General features: G+C 37.2%; 1 protein-coding gene across 3 annotated transcripts in view; it reads left to right on the top strand.

Moving 5' to 3' along the window:
* The first annotated feature begins 6,216 nt into the window (after positions 1 to 6,216).
* The window catches only part of LOC129184775 (interphotoreceptor matrix proteoglycan 2-like), a 34,784-nt gene continuing 21,737 nt past the window's right edge, over positions 6,217 to 19,263 (top strand). Inside the window, exons 1-5 of one of the 3 annotated variants that reach the window (XM_054781076.1) lie at positions 6,218 to 7,721; positions 7,922 to 9,187; positions 9,254 to 9,421; positions 9,604 to 9,770; positions 12,076 to 12,104. In XM_054781076.1, coding sequence (XP_054637051.1) covers positions 9,115 to 9,187; positions 9,254 to 9,421; positions 9,604 to 9,770; positions 12,076 to 12,104 — 437 coding nt within the window. In that variant the 5' untranslated portion in view covers positions 6,218 to 7,721; positions 7,922 to 9,114. Of the gene's footprint in view, positions 9,188 to 9,253; positions 9,422 to 9,603; positions 9,771 to 12,075; positions 12,105 to 19,263 lie in introns of all 3 variants that reach the window. The other 2 variants (XM_054781068.1, XM_054781086.1) reach the window with 2 other exon arrangements.

The following is a 19,263-nucleotide window of genomic DNA, read 5'->3' as shown; positions in this document are numbered from 1 at the left end:
TGCACAATAAAGCATCATTCATTGGTTTATTTATTAAAATATACACAATAAAGCATCATTCATTGGTTTATTTATTAAAATATACACAATAAAGCATCATTCATTGGTTTATTTACTAAAATATGCACAATAAAGCATCATTCATTGGTTTATTTACTAAAATATGCACAATAAAGCATCATTCATTGGTTTATTTATTAAAATATACACAATAAAGCATCATTAATTGGTTTATTTACTAAAATATACACAATAAAGCATCATTCATTGGTTTATTTATTAAAATATACACAATAAAGCATCATTCATTGGTTTATTTACTGAAATATGCACAATAAAGAATCATTCATTGGTTTATTTACTCAGATATACACAATAAAGCATCATTCATTGGTTTATTTACTAAAATATGCACAATAAAGCATCATTCATTGGTTTATTTATTAAAATATACACAATAAAGCATCATTCATTGGTTTATTTATTAAAATATACACAATAAAGCATCATTCATTGGTTTATTTACTAAAATATGCACAATAAAGCATCATTCATTGGTTTATTTACTAAAATATGCACAATAAAGCATCATTCATTGGTTTATTTACTAAAATATACACAATAAAGCATCATTCATTGGTTTATTTACTAAAATATGCACAATAAAGCATCATTCATTGGTTTATTTACTAAAATATACACAATAAAGCATCATTCATTGGTTTATTTACTAAAATATACACAATAAAGCATCATTCATTGGTTTATTTATTAAAATATACACAATAAAGCATCATTCATTGGTTTATTTACTAAAATATGCACAATAAAGCATCATTCATTGGTTTATTTACTCAGATATACACAATAAAGCATCATTCATTGGTTTATTTACTAAAATATACACAATAAAGCATCATTCATTGGTTTATTTACTCAGATATACACAATAAAGCATCATTCATTGGTTTATTTACTAAAATATACACAATAAAGCATCATTCATTGGTTTATTTACTAAAATATACACAATAAAGCATCATTCATTGGTTTATTTACTAAAATATACACAATAAAGCATCATTCATTGGTTTATTTACTAAAATATGCACAATAAAGCATCATTCATTGGTTTATTTATTAAAATATACACAATAAAGCATCATTCATTGGTTTATTTATTAAAATATACACAATAAAGCATCTTTCATTGGTTTATTTATTAAAATATACACAAAGCATCATTCATTGGTTTATTTACTAAAATATACACAATAAAGCATCATTCATTGGTTTATTTATTAAAATATACACAATAAAGCATCATTCATTGGTTTATTTATTAAAATATACACAATAAAGCATCATTCATTGGTTTATTTACTAAAATATACACAATAAAGCATCATTCATTGGTTTATTTATTAAAATATACACAATAAAGCATCATTCATTGGTTTATTTACTAAAATATGCACAATAAAGCATCATTCATTGGTTTATTTATTAAAATATACACAATAAAGCATCATTCATTGGTTTATTTACTAAAATATGCACAATAAAGCATCATTCATTGGTTTATTTACTAAAATATGCACAATAAAGCATCATTCATTGGTTTATTTACTAAAATATGCACAATAAAGCATCATTCATTGGTTTATTTATTAAAATATACACAATAAAGCATCATTCATTGGTTTATTTACTAAAATATACACAATAAAGCATCATTCATTGGTTTATTTACTAAAATATGCACAATAAAGCATCATTCATTGGTTTATTTACTAAAATATGCACAATAAAGCATCATTCATTGGTTTATTTATTAAAATATACACAATAAAGCATCATTCATTGGTTTATTTACTAAAATATACACAATAAAGCATCATTCATTGGTTTATTTACTAAAATATACACAATAAAGCATCATTCATTGGTTTATTTACTAAAATATACACAATAAAGCATCATTCATTGGTTTATTTACTAAAATATGCACAATAAAGCATCATTCATTGGTTTATTTATTAAAATATACACAATAAAGCATCATTCATTGGTTTATTTACTAAAATATACACAATAAAGCATCATTCATTGGTTTATTTACTAAAATATACACAATAAAGCATCTTTCATTGGTTTATTTACTAAAATATACACAATAAAGCATCATTAATTGGTTTATTTACTAAAATATGCACAATAAAGCATCATTCATTGGTTTATTTACTAAAATATACACAATAAAGCATCATTCATTGGTTTATTTACTAAAATATACACAATAAAGCATCATTCATTGGTTTATTTATTAAAATATACACAATAAAGCATCTTTCATTGGTTTATTTACTAAAATATACACAATAAAGCATCATTCATTGGTTTATTTATTAAAATATACACAATAAAGCATCTTTCATTGGTTTATTTACTAAAATATACACAATAAAGCATCATTCATTGGTTTATTTACTAAAATATACACAATAAAGCATCATTCATTGGTTTATTTACTAAAATATACACAATAAAGCATCTTTCATTGGTTTATTTATTAAAATATACACAAAGCATCATTCATTGGTTTATTTACTAAAATATGCACAATAAAGCATCATTCATTGGTTTATTTACTAAAATATACACAATAAAGCATCATTCATTGGTTTATTTACTAAAATATACACAATAAAGCATCTTTCATTGGTTTATTTACTAAAATATACACAAAGCATCATTCATTGGTTTATTAAAATATACACAATAAAGCATCATTCATTGGTTTATTTATTAAAATATACACAATAAAGCATCATTCATTGGTTTATTTACTAAAATATACACAATAAAGCATCATTCATTGGTTTATTTACTAAAATATACACAATAAAGCATCTTTCATTGGTTTATTTATTAAAATATACACAAAGCATCATTCATTGGTTTATTTACTAAAATATGCACAATAAAGCATCATTCATTGGTTTATTTACTAAAATATGCACAATAAAGCATCATTCATTGGTTTATTTATTAAAATATACACAATAAAGCATCATTCATTGGTTTATTTATTAAAATATACACAATAAAGCATCATTCATTGGTTTATTTATTTATTAAGATATACACAATAAAGCATCATTAATTGGTTTATTTACTAAAATATGCACAATAAAGCATCATTCATTGGTTTATTTACTAAAATATACACAATAAAGCATCATTCATTGGTTTATTTATTAAAATATACACAATAAAGCATCATTCATTGGTTTATTTATTAAAATATACACAATAAAGCATCTTTCATTGGTTTATTTACTAAAATATACACAATAAAGCATCATTCATTGGTTTATTTACTAAAATATACACAATAAAGCATCATTCATTGGTTTATTTACTAAAATATGCACAATAAAGCATCATTCATTGGTTTATTTATTAAAATATACACAATAAAGCATCATTCATTGGTTTATTTACTAAAATATACACAATAAAGCATCATTCATTGGTTTATTTACTAAAATATACACAATAAAGCATCATTCATTGGTTTATTTACGAAAATATGCACAATAAAGCATCATTCATTGGTTTATTTATTAAAATATACACAATAAAGCATCATTCATTGGTTTATTTACTAAAATATACACAATAAAGCATCATTCATTGGTTTATTTATTAAAATATACACAATAAAGCATCATTCATTGGTTTATTTACTAAAATATACACAATAAAGCAGCATTAATTGGTTTATTTACTAAAATATACACAATAAAGCATCATTCATTGGTTTATTTATTAAAATATGCACAATAAAGCATCATTCATTGGTTTATTTATTAAAATATACACAATAAAGCAGCATTAATTGGTTTATTTACTAAAATATGCACAATAAAGCATCATTCATTGGTTTATTTATTAAAATATACACAATAAAGCATCATTCATTGGTTTATTTACTAAAATATGCACAATAAAGCATCATTCATTGGTTTATTTACTAAAATATGCACAATAAAGCATCATTCATTGGTTTATTTATTAAAATATACACAATAAAGCATCATTAATTGGTTTATTTACTAAAATATACACAATAAAGCATCATTCATTGGTTTATTTATTAAAATATACACAATAAAGCATCATTCATTGGTTTATTTACTGAAATATGCACAATAAAGAATCATTCATTGGTTTATTTACTCAGATATACACAATAAAGCATCATTCATTGGTTTATTTACTAAAATATGCACAATAAAGCATCATTCATTGGTTTATTTATTAAAATATACACAATAAAGCATCATTCATTGGTTTATTTACTAAAATATGCACAATAAAGCATCATTCATTGGTTTATTTATTAAAATATACACAATAAAGCATCATTCATTGGTTTATTTATTAAAATATACACAATAAAGCATCATTCATTGGTTTATTTATTAAAATATACACAAAGCATCATTCATTGGTTTATTTACTAAAATATACACAATAAAGCATCATTCATTGGTTTATTTATTAAAATATACACAATAAAGCATCATTCATTGGTTTATTTATTAAAATATACACAATAAAGCATCATTCATTGGTTTATTTACTAAAATATACACAATAAAGCATCATTCATTGGTTTATTTATTAAAATATACACAATAAAGCATCATTCATTGGTTTATTTACTAAAATATGCACAATAAAGCATCATTCATTGGTTTATTTATTAAAATATACACAATAAAGCATCATTCATTGGTTTATTTATTAAAATATACACAATAAAGCATCATTCATTGGTTTATTTACTAAAATATGCACAATAAAGCATCATTCATTGGTTTATTTACTAAAATATGCACAATAAAGCATCATTCATTGGTTTATTTACTAAAATATACACAATAAAGCATCATTCATTGGTTTATTTATTAAAATATACACAATAAAGCATCATTCATTGGTTTATTTACTAAAATATGCACAATAAAGCATCATTCATTGGTTTATTTATTAAAATATACACAATAAAGCATCATTCATTGGTTTATTTATTAAAATATACACAATAAAGCATCATTCATTGGTTTATTTACTAAAATATGCACAATAAAGCATCATTCATTGGTTTATTTACTAAAATATGCACAATAAAGCATCATTCATTGGTTTATTTACTAAAATATGCACAATAAAGCATCATTCATTGGTTTATTTATTAAAATATACACAATAAAGCATCATTCATTGGTTTATTTACTAAAATATACACAATAAAGCATCATTCATTGGTTTATTTACTAAAATATACACAATAAAGCATCTTTCATTGGTTTATTTACTAAAATATACACAATAAAGCAGCATTAATTGGTTTATTTACTAAAATATACACAATAAAGCATCATTAATTGGTTTATTTACTAAAATATGCACAATAAAGCATCATTCATTGGTTTATTTACTAAAATATACACAATAAAGCATCATTCATGGGTTTATTTACTAAAATATACACAATAAAGCATCATTCATTGGTTTATTTACTAAAATATACACAATAAAGCATCTTTCATTGGTTTATTTACTAAAATATACACAATAAAGCAGCATTAATTGGTTTATTTACTAAAATATACACAATAAAGCATCATTCATTGGTTTATTTACTAAAATATGCACAATAAAGCATCATTCATTGGTTTATTTATTAAAATATACACAATAAAGCATCATTCATTGGTTTATTTATTAAAATATACACAATAAAGCATCATTCATTGGTTTATTTACTAAAATATACACAATAAAGCATCATTCATTGGTTTATTTATTTATTAAGATATACACAATAAAGCATCATTCATTGGTTTATTTACTAAAATATACACAATAAAGCATCATTCATTGGTTTATTTATTAAAATATGCACAATAAAGCATCATTCATTGGTTTATTTACTAAAATATACACAATAAAGCATCATTAATTGGTTTATTTACTAAAATATACACAATAAAGCATCATTCATTGGTTTATTTATTAAAATATACACAATAAAGCATCATTCATTGGTTTATTTATTAAAATATACACAATAAAGCATCATTCATTGGTTTATTTATTAAAATATGCACAATAAAGCATCATTCATTGGTTTATTTACTAAAATATACACAATAAAGCATCATTCATTGGTTTATTTACTGAAATATGCACAATAAAGAATCATTCATTGGTTTATTTATTAAAATATGCACAATAAAGCATCATTTATTTCTGGTCCCAACAGGATCCTAGTTGTAGGTCCTGATGCGGTCGTAGCCTCGTCTAATCTGCGCCATGGGAGGGAAAGATTAAAGGATTTGTATCCTGAACTCCAAAAATAATCTTTGTCCTTAAGCAGCCACCGGACTTCAAAGTAAAACAAGCGCCATGGGGGCACGCTGAGTATTTTACCCCCTGATCTTTAGACAAGCACGCCAGAAGCCGTGATTTTCCCTACTGGCGTCTATCAATGTGATTATCCAATAAAAGACATCCGCCAATGTTGATGTGTGTGGGGGGGGCTGGAATCAGTCATGTTTGGTCGTGGTCGTAGTACTTACTTTATTCAACTATTTTTTGTCTCTTTATTCACGTTATCATTAACTTTATTTGCAACTTGGTTTGAAGTGCTCATGACACCAAAAAACAGTGGAAAAAAATACAATGAAAATACACACCTTAAGAACATGTTGTCATATTGCTCTCATAACTATAAAATACCAAAAAACAGTGGAAAAAGGCAAATATTCAAGTACACATCGAACACAGGAAATATGCCTTTCAATGTTCTTTTATCACAAGATGATGTTTTGGTGTGATTGGAACCGGCTTGCTTCACACTCACACCAACACAGCGCCTTCGAAATGGGAGACGAGAGCACTGACCGTTGGGCCAAAAGCCTGACTGTTAACCAGCGGCTGAGCTACGGGGTGGCCACCCTTGGTCACTCTCCGGCCACCCCAACGGCTGGGAGACAATTTTGACACATGCAGCTTCTGTGGTGCAGAACATTAGTTCCGCCTAAGTGCCGTTTCCGCATGGACACATTTCACTGCGGGACACAAGTTCCCGTGTGGAGAAGCTTCCAATAAAAGAGTGTCTTGCATGAACTGCAAGCGGTAGGTAAGTTGATAGCACTGATCTCTATAACTGGAATGGCCCCGATCGCTTGCTGCGCATTGGAGCCTTGAAGCCACCGGAAGTGTAGAAGTCGCCATGTTGTTTCACCCAAAACAAGAAAGCCTAACAACTAAGAGGAGTTGGAGATGCCGTCTTGTGCTGCTATTAATTGCACAAATCGTGATACTCGTGAAAATGGCGACAAGGGACTTACATTTCACAGGTAGGTAAATGTATAAAATAGATACTTTAAATCTGTAAGCATCTTTTCATCTAAGTAGTTGTAAATGAGCCCTTATTCTCCTTTAGATTTCCTCACTGCAATGTTCAACTTCTAAAGCAATGGGTAGTAAATATGCGGAGAGACAGGTGGATTCCTGCAGCCAGATCGCAACTCTGTTCAAGTCATTTCACCGAGGAGAACTTGGACAGGACCGGCCAGACTGTTAGATTAGGACAAAATGCAGTTCCAACAATATTTGACTTTCCTGATCATCTTCTAAAGGTATGCTAGCATTTAACTTTGATACTACGTAGATCCTTATCATAACAAATACCTTGTGAACACTGAAATTTTGAGATTTGAGTCTAGTACATTTACTCTGTTTCAATGGAATTTTTGTTAATTCGTGTTCATTTTTATACCGAAACATAATAAATGTAGTGAATGAAGATACATGTATGTGTGTGCTTTTTTGGGTGAAGCAAGATGGCCGACCAACGGCTTCATGCGGTCAGCAGGGACGCCCCTTCCAGTCGTATACAGGTAGAGTTCAGTGATCAACGTCGCCGCCATGTTGGATGTGTCGAGGTACTTTCATAAAGCCCCTTTCTACTAAGAAAGTGAAGCTTGTGTATACATTCACACACGCACCAATACAAGTGTATCAGTGCGTGTGTGAATGTATAAATGAGAGGCTACAACTGAAATGTCTTTGTAGAAAGGCGCTTTATGAAAGTAAGTTCATTTCCCCGTATTCATTCACAGCGCACTGACACATCCAATATGGCGGTGGCACTGGCGTACGACTCAGTGCTCAATGCCGGGTCTACCTATGCCGATGGGTAAGTTTTCCATCATTACTTTGGTCGGTATCGGTCAAGTTGTGCCACTATGTTGACTTTATTTGTGAAGCGTGATTCAGCACGTAAATGTGTTAAGATTGGAAGCTCTCTATAGCAGCATGAGCGGGCATGTAAACCAAGAAGTCCAGAAGTAAAACGGTAGTGCTGATCAGCATCCACTTCCGTATTATGCCCCATGCGGGTTTGGCCGCCATGATGGGGAGCAGAATCCAGAAGCTATACATGGAAAATATGTCTTTGGCACACTGCTCAGCTATCAATTGCTCTATAGACGCTCCAAAAGCAGTGGCTGAGCTCCACATTTCAGGTATCAACGTATTCCCCCCCATGTGAGTAATGGTCTCACCTTGGCCACCTCAATGAAAAATGTCTGGCTCCCCCAGTGTTTTTACCAACATACACTTGTGCAGCCACACCTGCTGGCATCGGGTATATCATGAGCACCTGTTGTTGGAAAATGGTGACCTTATTGTGGGTGCTAACACAAGAATTAGAGATGTACTGGAAGTGGCTTATTGTGATGAACAGGAAGTAAGCCATGATGGTTGTTCGTATTAAAGGCAGTAGAGAAGTGACGAATGAAGACCGGTCGTGTTGGTGGTGCTGCTAGAAGAGGAACGTAAATAATGTCTGCCTACTGACACTCATCCACCCCAACAGCTTAGCAAATAGGATTAAAGCTCCCATCTGCTCACCTGAGATGAAGCCACCCAGCCAGTTCCGTTCCTCCACCACCTCACCAAACGGCGTCTGGACACGTATGCGGGAAGGTCCACATGAGCTGAGGACGCGGACTGCGGTGTTGGTTCCAAATGGCAGGAAAGTGGATTGGGTTGCGTCTGTGGACGATAGGAATGCTGCTGATGTCCATCAACGTGAACACAGGTCTGGGAATGTTTGTCACTCACCTGTGTGCTCACCTGCGTTCACCTCTCACCTCGTAACCCTCAGGTGAGCAGGCAGAGGATTCTTCTGAGGACCTCCAGCTTCTGTTCAGACATCACGGGTCTCTGGCTCGCAGAAAAAGAAGCATTCTGTTCCCCAGCGGGGTGAAACTTTGCAGTCAGGAGACGTTTGACCAAGCAGTCTCCAACCATCTCAAGTACTTCCACCTCAGAGGTTTGTACTCTGCTGCGATATGTCTGTGAACATTTGGCTTTAGATGCCAGAGCTGCTGGCTCAAGGTGCTTTGCGGCTCCTGTGGCAGGGAGGTCAGAGGTCACACACAGAGCCTAATATTAAAACCTCCAACATGGCTCACATAAGTCTGCTTTCTTCAGCCTCCTTCTGCTGTCTTTCAGTGTGTCAGGAGACGGTGTGGGAGGCCTTCAAGATATTTTGGGACCAGCTGCCAGAACGCGATCAGTACCAGGACTGGGTCGGCCGCTGCATGGACGGCTCCGCTAGCATCACAGATATCGGCGGGTTCTTCAGCCAATCGGAGGACCACCTGAGCCTCATAAGAAGTGTAAGTGTAACATTGTTTTTCACAAGGGATGCTCCGATCCGTCGGCCACCGATTACCATTGGACGATTTCCGTAAAAAACACGTGCTGGGCGTATGCCGACAAATGCCTTTCAAGGCTGATCACAACATCCCATCACTGCAACAATTCAAGTCATGACAACACAAACATGACATGAATGTGCACGTGCGCTGTGTCACGTAGGCTGGCCAACACCCGCATTGAGCCGACAAGCGACGTGCTTTGTCCCGTATTGCCCTGAGAATCAACACCAGTCTGTAAAACCTCAAGGCTTCAGTTTGACAGCTTGACACAGACTACACCGATCCACGCCCATCTCTTATGAAACCTGTTGATCTTCTGCTCTTCTCGCATCTTTCCTTACACACTTTGCCTAGCTGTCACTGGCGGCAGCTGGCTAGCTGGCTAGCTAGAGTTATTCGCCTAGCTTCTGGTCTTGGGACTCCAAATGGGACTTTTTAGCACAGGGACATTTTGTTTTTAAAACAAACAAGCATTGTGGTTAGTTGGGAGCTCCTTTTTGTCCCACGCTCAAGTGGATATCACGTTCAATGTAGCTGTCTTGTTGTCATGACACTAATGATGTCTATGATGGTGAAGCGTTGAATTGAGACTTGATGCCTTGCTAAAAAGACAAATGAGCACCAGATAGCATACAGTAAAGAGTGTTTTTGCTGGACATGTGCTTGGTTAGTAAAGTAGTGTACAACTGAAATGTTGCCAGTTGGGAATAGAAGACAAATAGTTGACAGCTGGAATAGTCATGACACCTGGATGCAAAAAAAACATTTATTTTTAAATAATGACCTATTTGCCAGGGGTCCTTGGAATTGTCTAATACCACTCATCATAAATACATAGAAAAATGTACACTTAATCCATGTGATCGGTATCGGCCCATCTCACTCATGGATGACTTGTATCGTAATGGGCAGCATAAAACCCTGATCGGAGCATCCCCGTGTTTCACCTCTCAGTTTGTAAGGTGCTCAGGGCATTGAATGGATGCCAACTGGACGGTTCAGGTTGTCTTAGAAGGCGTTTGGCCTCTCATCCCAGCTGGCTTCATCAGCTCATCCTCAAGGACCAGATAGGACAGCTCTATTCTGAGGGGTTTGTGCAGGATCCAAGTATTTATCCTCTAAGGGAGAGAGGCATGCTGCAACAAGAATGGTGTCATGTTTTTGTGGTGCAAAATGACAGTGGTGAAGATGCAGTGGCATTCCATTCAGATGGACCACGCGTCAAGCCATGGTTTATTTCTTGCAGGTTAAGGTTGAACCTTTCAGGAAGGCATGAACAGACAGTGATGTGAAAAAGTGTTTGCCCCCTTCCTGATGTCCTGATGTCTTCTTGTTTTGCATGTTTGTCTTATATTTCTAAATTTAAGATTCATATATCATCAAGATGTTTTCAAGCCTTCATGTTGTTTTTGTTCAGCAGTGGTTTTGGTCTTGGAACTCTGCCATGAAGGCTGTTTTTGCCCAGTGTCTTTCTTATGGTGGAGTGATGAACACTGACCTTAACTGAGGCAAGTGAGGCCTGCAGTTCTTTGGATGTTGTTGTGGGGTCTTTTGTGACCTCTTGGATGAGTCATCACTGCGCTCTCGGGGTCATTTTGGTTGGCCGGCCATTCTTGGGAAGGTTCACCACTGTTCCATGTTTTGGCCATTTGTAGATAATGGCTCTCACTGTGGTTGGCTGGAGTCCCAAAGCTTGAGAAATGGCTTTAGAACCTTTTCCACACTGATAGATCTCAATTCATCGTACTTATGTTTTAACAGCACTTTTTCACACAGGGACATTTTTTTTCTCCCTTCATAATAAAACGTTTCATTTAAAAAGTGCATAAAGTGTTGAGGTGTGTTGTCATGTTTGATCTGAAGTATTTCAGTGTGACAAACATGCAGGAAGAGGAACTCAGGAAGGGGGCAAACACTTTTTCCCACCGCTGTATGTGGAGAGGTGGTGTCGCAGCCCTCCCCCTCCATCTCAACTTTGATGTAGACGTCTTCTCTGTCCAGAATGTGTACATTAGTGTCCTCAGATGAGTGGTGTTTGAGGTGCAGGTAGATGGCTGAGTCTTGACCTGAAGGGTCAGCGTCTGTGTGTTGTGCCATGCGCCTGCTCAGTGGCTGCTGGCTTTCTGCATCATAAGTCCTGTCTGAAGCCTGCGTGGATGAGAGGAGACAACCTGAACAGTCCAGTTTCCGTCCATTCAATGCCCTGACCATACCATGACCAGGATGAGGAAATCTAAGCGCTTGCATTGGATGTGTCTTTCAGAGAGTTGGCATGCTGTCGCCCCTGAGCAGGTCAGTAGAATCGTATGCAAGAAAACCTTCATGCTGCATCACTGTAGTGCTGCTTTATGTCACACGGCACCCCTCACATGTGGGCAAGCATTTTACCATGCAGCCCACCGCACCATCCCCAAACATGCACCACCCTGCAAATGAGCTCATTTGTGCTCCAGAAATGATTGTTTATTTTTGCTGCGATTGGCCCAGGCACATCTTATTCACCCTCAGGCCATGTCCACACGGACATATGCCCCCCTCCGTCTACACAGCGGCGCTAGAAAACTGAATACGCATTCACGTCTGCCACGCACATGCCCAAGTAAAGGTGGCACTGCAGCCATGGCATGTTAAAGGGTCCCATGGGTCCCATGATTCATCAACCTTGCTTGAATATGTTATGTATTCTTTGTAATTACGTTCTACATTGTCCCATTTTTCAAAGCACACATTCAATTAGCAGAAATGAGGTGGCAGCACGTCCACGATGAATGTTTGCCGTTGCCGCCACCCACAGTGAACACTCTGTGAGCATCCACCTGACTGACTGCTCTTTAGATGTAAAATATACGGAAGTCCACAAGTCCACCATCTACCTCCAAATGTCTGTTTGCTCTGCTTTAGCTGAGAGGCGTCACCCAGATGACGTCACTTCAGGAAATGATGCGGAGCTGCGGGCTAGCTCGCCATGGCCGGCGCCATCAACTAAAAATGTAATTTTTGCTAATTTACCATCATTGTAAACAATATTGAACATATTTAAGCAAAGTTGATGAGTCATGTCAGGGACCCTTTAATGCAAATGTAACCAATCAGAAGCACATCGTAGCCATTTGAGAGAGAAACACAGCAGCAGTAGCAACCTCCGAAGCCCATAATGGCACCTGTGTTTGTCAATATCAAGTGAAAGCAGGCGTACGTTACTCTGATAGACAAAAAGTCATTTCAGTATGCTCAAAGCAGCACACATGCCATTCTAGTACTCGAATGTGGAAATAACGGCACAGCTGACAATGAAGAGGGTCTGTCTGCATTCTCCATCAAACTTGTGCTGGTGCAGGTTAAGAAGGTACAGCTTCAGCATGTTATTCTGATCTTCCTGCATGCTAAGTAGGGAGCATCAGCTTTCCAATTGAGAATGAACAGGGGGTGTTTGCAAATCATGTTCAAAGCAAAACTCCTGAAATACAAATCAAGCTTCTCCGGGGAGTGGGTTGAAGTCAATGGGCCTCATTCACGAACATCTTCTTAAAAGTATTCTTAAGAAGTGTACTTAAGAAGGCGCGGGTTGGAAACTGCGCCACATTCACGACACGTTCTTAAGTAGGGATAATCGTTCGCACCGGTGTTCTTAGGTTGATGAATGCCAACTGCGATGCACGTGCATGTGAGCCCTAACTTGCATAGGTCACCGCCTATTATTTCCTATATAAGGTAAAAAATGTGCCGTGCGCAACAGGCAGGTGGAGGCGGAGATGGCAACGCGCAAGGGCAAGACTGAGGAGCAGCTGGACAACAAACGAAAGAAAAACTTCAATTCTACTGAAATAGAGGTGCTTTTACAAGGAGTGAGCGAACACAAGACCACCTTATTTTCACGTGTATCCACCGGTCATCAGGCCATCCAAAAAGAGTCGGCATGGAGCACCATTGCAGGAAACATATATGCCGTTTCCACGGAGAAACGCACCACCGCAGAGGTTAAAAAGAAGTGTTTTGACTTAAAATAGACTAAAAAAAAAGATTAGACTGCACCGGAGGGATCTGGAGGAAACGGGAGGTGGGCCATCAATCAGAAACCAAACCATTTTGTAAACTCTAGAAAATATTTACACAATCATGATGGAAAAATAAAGTCAAAATACATAGTTTGTGTGTGACAATGTATTTTTTCTGTGGTTACATTTGATTAGACGCTGCCTAATTAATACAGCAGCCCCGTGCTCTGGCTCAAGACGTGGCTGGGGGCGCATGTCGTTATCTGGGGCTGCTCCGTGCGCAATAGACACACCACGTTTCATTGCGATGTTATTCTGATGATCCTGCACACCTGCAAGAACAGAGAGGGAAGCCTGAAGCGGGACATCAACTATTCGTGGCTTTCAGCAAATAAATCTAATGGTCCCTTTACATTCTCTCTCTGCGCAGCGCACGTCCAGCCAGCTACTTTTTTTTTGATGAATTGGGATTTGAATATATATTTATCCATGGAGTATATTTTAGTTGTTTTGATGATAAATAATTGTTGGGATATTTTATTTGCACTACATTTTTTGGGATCAGGTTGCAAAATCCATCATGAGGGCGATTGCGCATTGAAAGTGCAAGCTTTGCTTGTGCGTAAGAGTCCTCCTGAGTGTTCCTAGAATTTGTTCTTAGATCTAAGAACTGGGAGTTGAGAACACGTTTCGTGAATGCCAAAAATCATCGTAAGAAGGCTTTAAGAACACATTTGTGTGTAAGAACGTTTCGTGAATGAGGCCCATTGTTCTCAAGCACAGAACCAGAGTAGCCCCAAGTGCCCCAAAGTTAGAAGTTTGTGACCCAGGAGTAGTGGCCTCAGCGGAGCTAAGAAAGCAGATATTAGGGCGATTGTGAAATGAACAGGTATGCCTCCGTTTGACAAGCTTTCATGGCCAACCTTGTGAGCTAGAAGAATGCTAAAGTAACCTCAATCTACTGTATGTCGATACAGGGCGGAACTGAGGCATCTGCAAGTTGAATTAGCCAGTTAAAGTGAGGAATTCAAGCCATTGGGTCCTTGTAGAACCGGGGCAGGAGCCTGGTTGGCATTGCCAGCAGGAAGTCCAGCCTGTTTCTGGTGAACGTAGGCCTCCGCTAAGGCTGCCCTTTGTCACCTGTTCTGTTCATCATTTTCATGGACACAATTTGTGGGCGCAGCCAAGGCGTCGGGGTCTCTGCTATTTGCAGACCATGTTTGGTTTGGTTTGGAATACATCTCATGAATCATTTTTTCACAGTTCCACATGTCCAAAAGGAGTAGGAAGAAGCAAAGCTTATTTAATCCTACCCCTCATCTATTCCACATCTATTACAGTACATGTAGTTCACTTCCTGCATTCCATGTCATGTTTTCTGCCTGTTTTTTTAAACAAATCTTTAAAAAAAATAATAAACCTGACAGAACATCATTGTGATGATGAAGACTCTTCTGCCTTGTATTTAGCAAACACCAACTGCTTGTATTGTTTATGAATTTGCTCATCTCTGTACTTTGTTTGAGTTCCTTACTCAATCCCTTCCATCATTTAATTCCACATACGGGAATGCTGTGGCTTTTCAGCGTAGTTCTCACATACTTATACCAAGTCATTGGTGAATATATTATGGATGGGGGGGGCACAGTGCTCTGGTATTCTACTTGCTCTGATGATTTTAGGATATAAACTCAAACTATACATTGTATCTATGAAGTCGTCTATTTCCTTGCACTTGTTCAAGATTCAAGAGTTTTATTGTCGTATGTATGTATGCATGTATGTATGCATATGCATGTATGCATGCGATACGCAAGTAAAGAGTACAGTGTAAAGAATGCATATGCATAGTAAAACATCAGTTCTACCATGCAATGAAATTCTTATTCTGTTCATTCTCCCAAGAAAAGAAAGAAAACACAAGAAAGAATAAGAACATAAGAAACATAAATACCAATAAATTAAGCAACAACAACAGAAGAGACATTAATACAAATAAATAATACAAATAAATAAATAAATAAATAATACAAATAAGTAAAGTGCTATGAGTGTGTGTGTGTGTGTGTGTGTTACGTGCGGCGTGTGCGAGTGCTTCGTTGAGAAGCCTGATGGCCTGTGTGGGTTCAAAAGGTCAATATTAAAGTCTCCACATATAAAAATAGTTTTTTGACCTCCTGTATGTCTGTAAACGTTGTCTTAATCCAATCCTCAAACATTCCAATCTTTGACTTTGGAGTTCTGTACACACAACTAATTAGCACATTTTTGCTTTTTTCTTTACAGATTTCCATTGTTATACATTCTAAAATGTTATCAATGACAAATGACATATTCTTTACCATTTTGTAGTTCAGATGTTTGTCCACGTATACGGCCACACCTCCCCCATTTGCATTGTTCCTGTTTGCACTCATCATTTCATATCCTTCCAGCTCGAAGTCCATTCCTTTGTTAGCATTGATCCAAGTTTCTGAGATTGCTTTTACTTTGAAAGGTTCTTTGAATTGATTCAAATATTGTTTGATGTTAGTAAAGTTAGCGTTCAAGCTTCTGCTGTTTATGTGGATGATGGATAACTTGTCGTCGTTGATGAAGCTGTTGTTGTATTGCTCCTGCGTATAATAACGGCAGTCGTTTGTAATGTGAGAGAAAACATTTGAGTCCGGATCAATATCTTTTTCCATATCCAAGTGTTTGTGATCTGTAAAGTAAAAAGTGTCCAATTGTAGATCTTCTTGTAGCATATTGAAGCTGTTTTCCTCCATGTTGGGAGACCTCAGTATCTTTCTAGGTCCTTGATGTCTTTGACAGCAAGAACTCTGGCCTCTGGTCCTCCATTTGCTTTGATGAAGATTTTGCAGTTTGCACTCCATGTTCCTTGAATCTTTCCTTGCTTCCTCAGATCACGTGCTTTCTTCGCAATCTCAGCGTTGCGCTTGGTCAGGTGGTCATTCATGTAGACATTTGTTCCTTTCAGCTTCTTTCCCTGTTTCAGCAGAGCAACCTTGTATTTCCTATTAGTGAATTTGACGATGATGACGGGTGTAGTAGGTTCCTACCATACAGTGGGATGCAAGTATCAATAGATTGGATGTCTACATCCACATTCTTTGATTGCAAAAAATCAACAACTTGTTGCTCTGTTGAGGCGACATCCATTTCGTCTGGTTCTTCAGTATTCGCCACTGCTCTGGCATAGGACCTTGGTTTGATTGGAAGTCCCGTCACGACCACGTCATTCATTCTCGTGTTCTGATCCATGTCATCTATGGTGATTTTCAGCTTCTCAATGATTTTATCCTTTTCTTCACATTCCTTTTTGAGAGTGGCTCCCAGTGCATCATAACTTTATTCTTTATTCTCCACTCTCAGACCTTGCATTTCCTTCCTTATTATCCCCATTTCATTTTGCAATGCTTTATTCTCTGCTCTGTGACCTTGAACTTCCTCTCTCATACCTTGCATTTCTCTTTGCATGACGGTGGAAGTCTCTAGCAGACCTTGAATTACTCTGTGCGTGGAGTTGGAATTCTCCACAAGTTGCTGCATCTGCTTTCCATAATCCTCCATGGTATTCATCATGGTATACTCACTCTTTTCCATTAAACTTCTTTCTTGCTTTTTTGCGCGGTGTTTAACCTTCTGCAAGGCTGTCGCTGTTGCTTTGTCTATATTTCCACTCAGTTGTGTCATCTGATTAACTGTGTCATCCTTGTCGGGTCTCGGCGGCGGTTGTGGTACTAGGTGAGCACCTCCGGTTGTCTCAGGAATCTGTTCTAGGTCGACATCTTCCGTATATATGACTGAATCTGGAGTACTTCGACCAGAACTGCTAGAGCCACCGCTTGTTGCGCTTCCTCTCCCTCGAGCCTTTGACATTGTTACTGTTGCTTGGTAACGCCATCAGTTAGCCGTTGGCTTGTGGTGCAATGCCTTCGGTGATTAATATTCGTTATAACGGCGAGTTTATCTCTCACCAGTATCTCACCAAAGTCCCATTAGTCCTCGTGGGCCGGAAAAAGCTACACAGGAAAACTCCAAATGTTATAAATCAGGCTTCGTGTGCAGCTGTCAAGCCGCGGCTAGCATGATAGCTTGCCTTTAACGGCTGTCGGCTCCACCTGATTGTCTCTTTTGGTGAGTTTAGTCCACTCGCAGGTCTGAATTGAGGCAGAAGTCTCAGCACTCACTTGCAAAGTTGTAATCACAAGTTGTGATCACGAACTGTATTCACCAAGGTCGCAAAAAGTTTAAAACTCCGGTAATAGTGGACGGAGCTTTTCCGTGAGCGTCCTTTCCATACAACAGGAAGTGATTTGAAAGTGGTCCTGATCGCCTCATAGGGCTGAGACCTTCAAGCTTTTCCTGGGGAGGTTTGCATCTGAGTGTGAAGCTTCTGGGATGAGACTCAGCACCTCCAAATCCCAGGCCATTGTTCTCAGTGAGAAAAGGGTGGGTTGGGAATGAGGTCCTGCCCCAGGTGGAGGAGTTCAAGTATCTCGTGTTCACGAGTGAGGGAAGGTTGGAGTGTGAGGTGGATGGGTGGATTGGTGCAGCGTCTGCAGTAATGAGGTCGCTGTACCGGACCGTCGTGGAGAAGAGAGAGTTGAGCCGGAAGGCAAAACTCTCTCTTTACCCCCCCATCTATGTTCCCACCCTCACCTATGGTCATGAGCTTTGGGTCGTGACCCAAAGGAGGAGATGGTGGATACAAGCGGCTGTAATGAGTTTCCTCCGTAGGGTGGCTGGACCCCCACTAAGAGTAGAGCCGCTGCTCCTTCACATCGAGAGGAGCCAGCTGAGGTGGCTCGGGCATCTAGTGTGGATGCCTCCCTGACGCCTCCCTGGTGAGGTGTTTGTCTCACAGCTGGCCTGGGAACGCCTTGGTGTCCTCCCAGTGGAGCTGGAGGAGGTGGCCGGGGACCGGGAAGTCTGGGCTTCCCTACTAAGACTGCTGCCCCCGCAACCCGGACCCGGATAAGTGGAGGAAAATGGAATGGAATGATTAGGAATCCACTAAAGTTGTAAAGTTGATGTTTCATTTCTTCTTGTTGTTTTCATTGGTCATTTTACAAAGCACACTGGGCCTCATTCACGAAACGTTCTTACGCACAAATGTGTTCTTAAAGCCTTCTTACGAAGATTTTTGGCATTCATGAAACGTGTTCTCAACTCCCAGTTCTTAGATCTAAGAACAAATTCTAGGAACACTCAGGAGGACTCTTACACACAAGCAAAGCTTGCACTTTCAATGGCAATCGCCCTCATGATGGATTTTGCAACCTGATCCCAAAAATGTAGTGCAAATAAAATATCCCAACAATTATTTATCATCAAAACAACTAAAATATACTCCATGGATAAATATATATTCAAATCCCAATTCATCAAAAAAAAAAGTAGCTGGCTGGACGTGCGCTGCGCAGAGAGAGAATGTAAAGGGACCATTAGAT

Source organism: Dunckerocampus dactyliophorus, chromosome 1, assembly GCF_027744805.1.
Source record: "Dunckerocampus dactyliophorus isolate RoL2022-P2 chromosome 1, RoL_Ddac_1.1, whole genome shotgun sequence".
Classification (NCBI taxonomy): Eukaryota; Metazoa; Chordata; class Actinopteri; order Syngnathiformes; family Syngnathidae; genus Dunckerocampus; species Dunckerocampus dactyliophorus.
The sequence above is the reverse complement of the archived record's forward strand: the minus strand, read 5'-3'. Positions and strand labels throughout refer to the sequence as shown.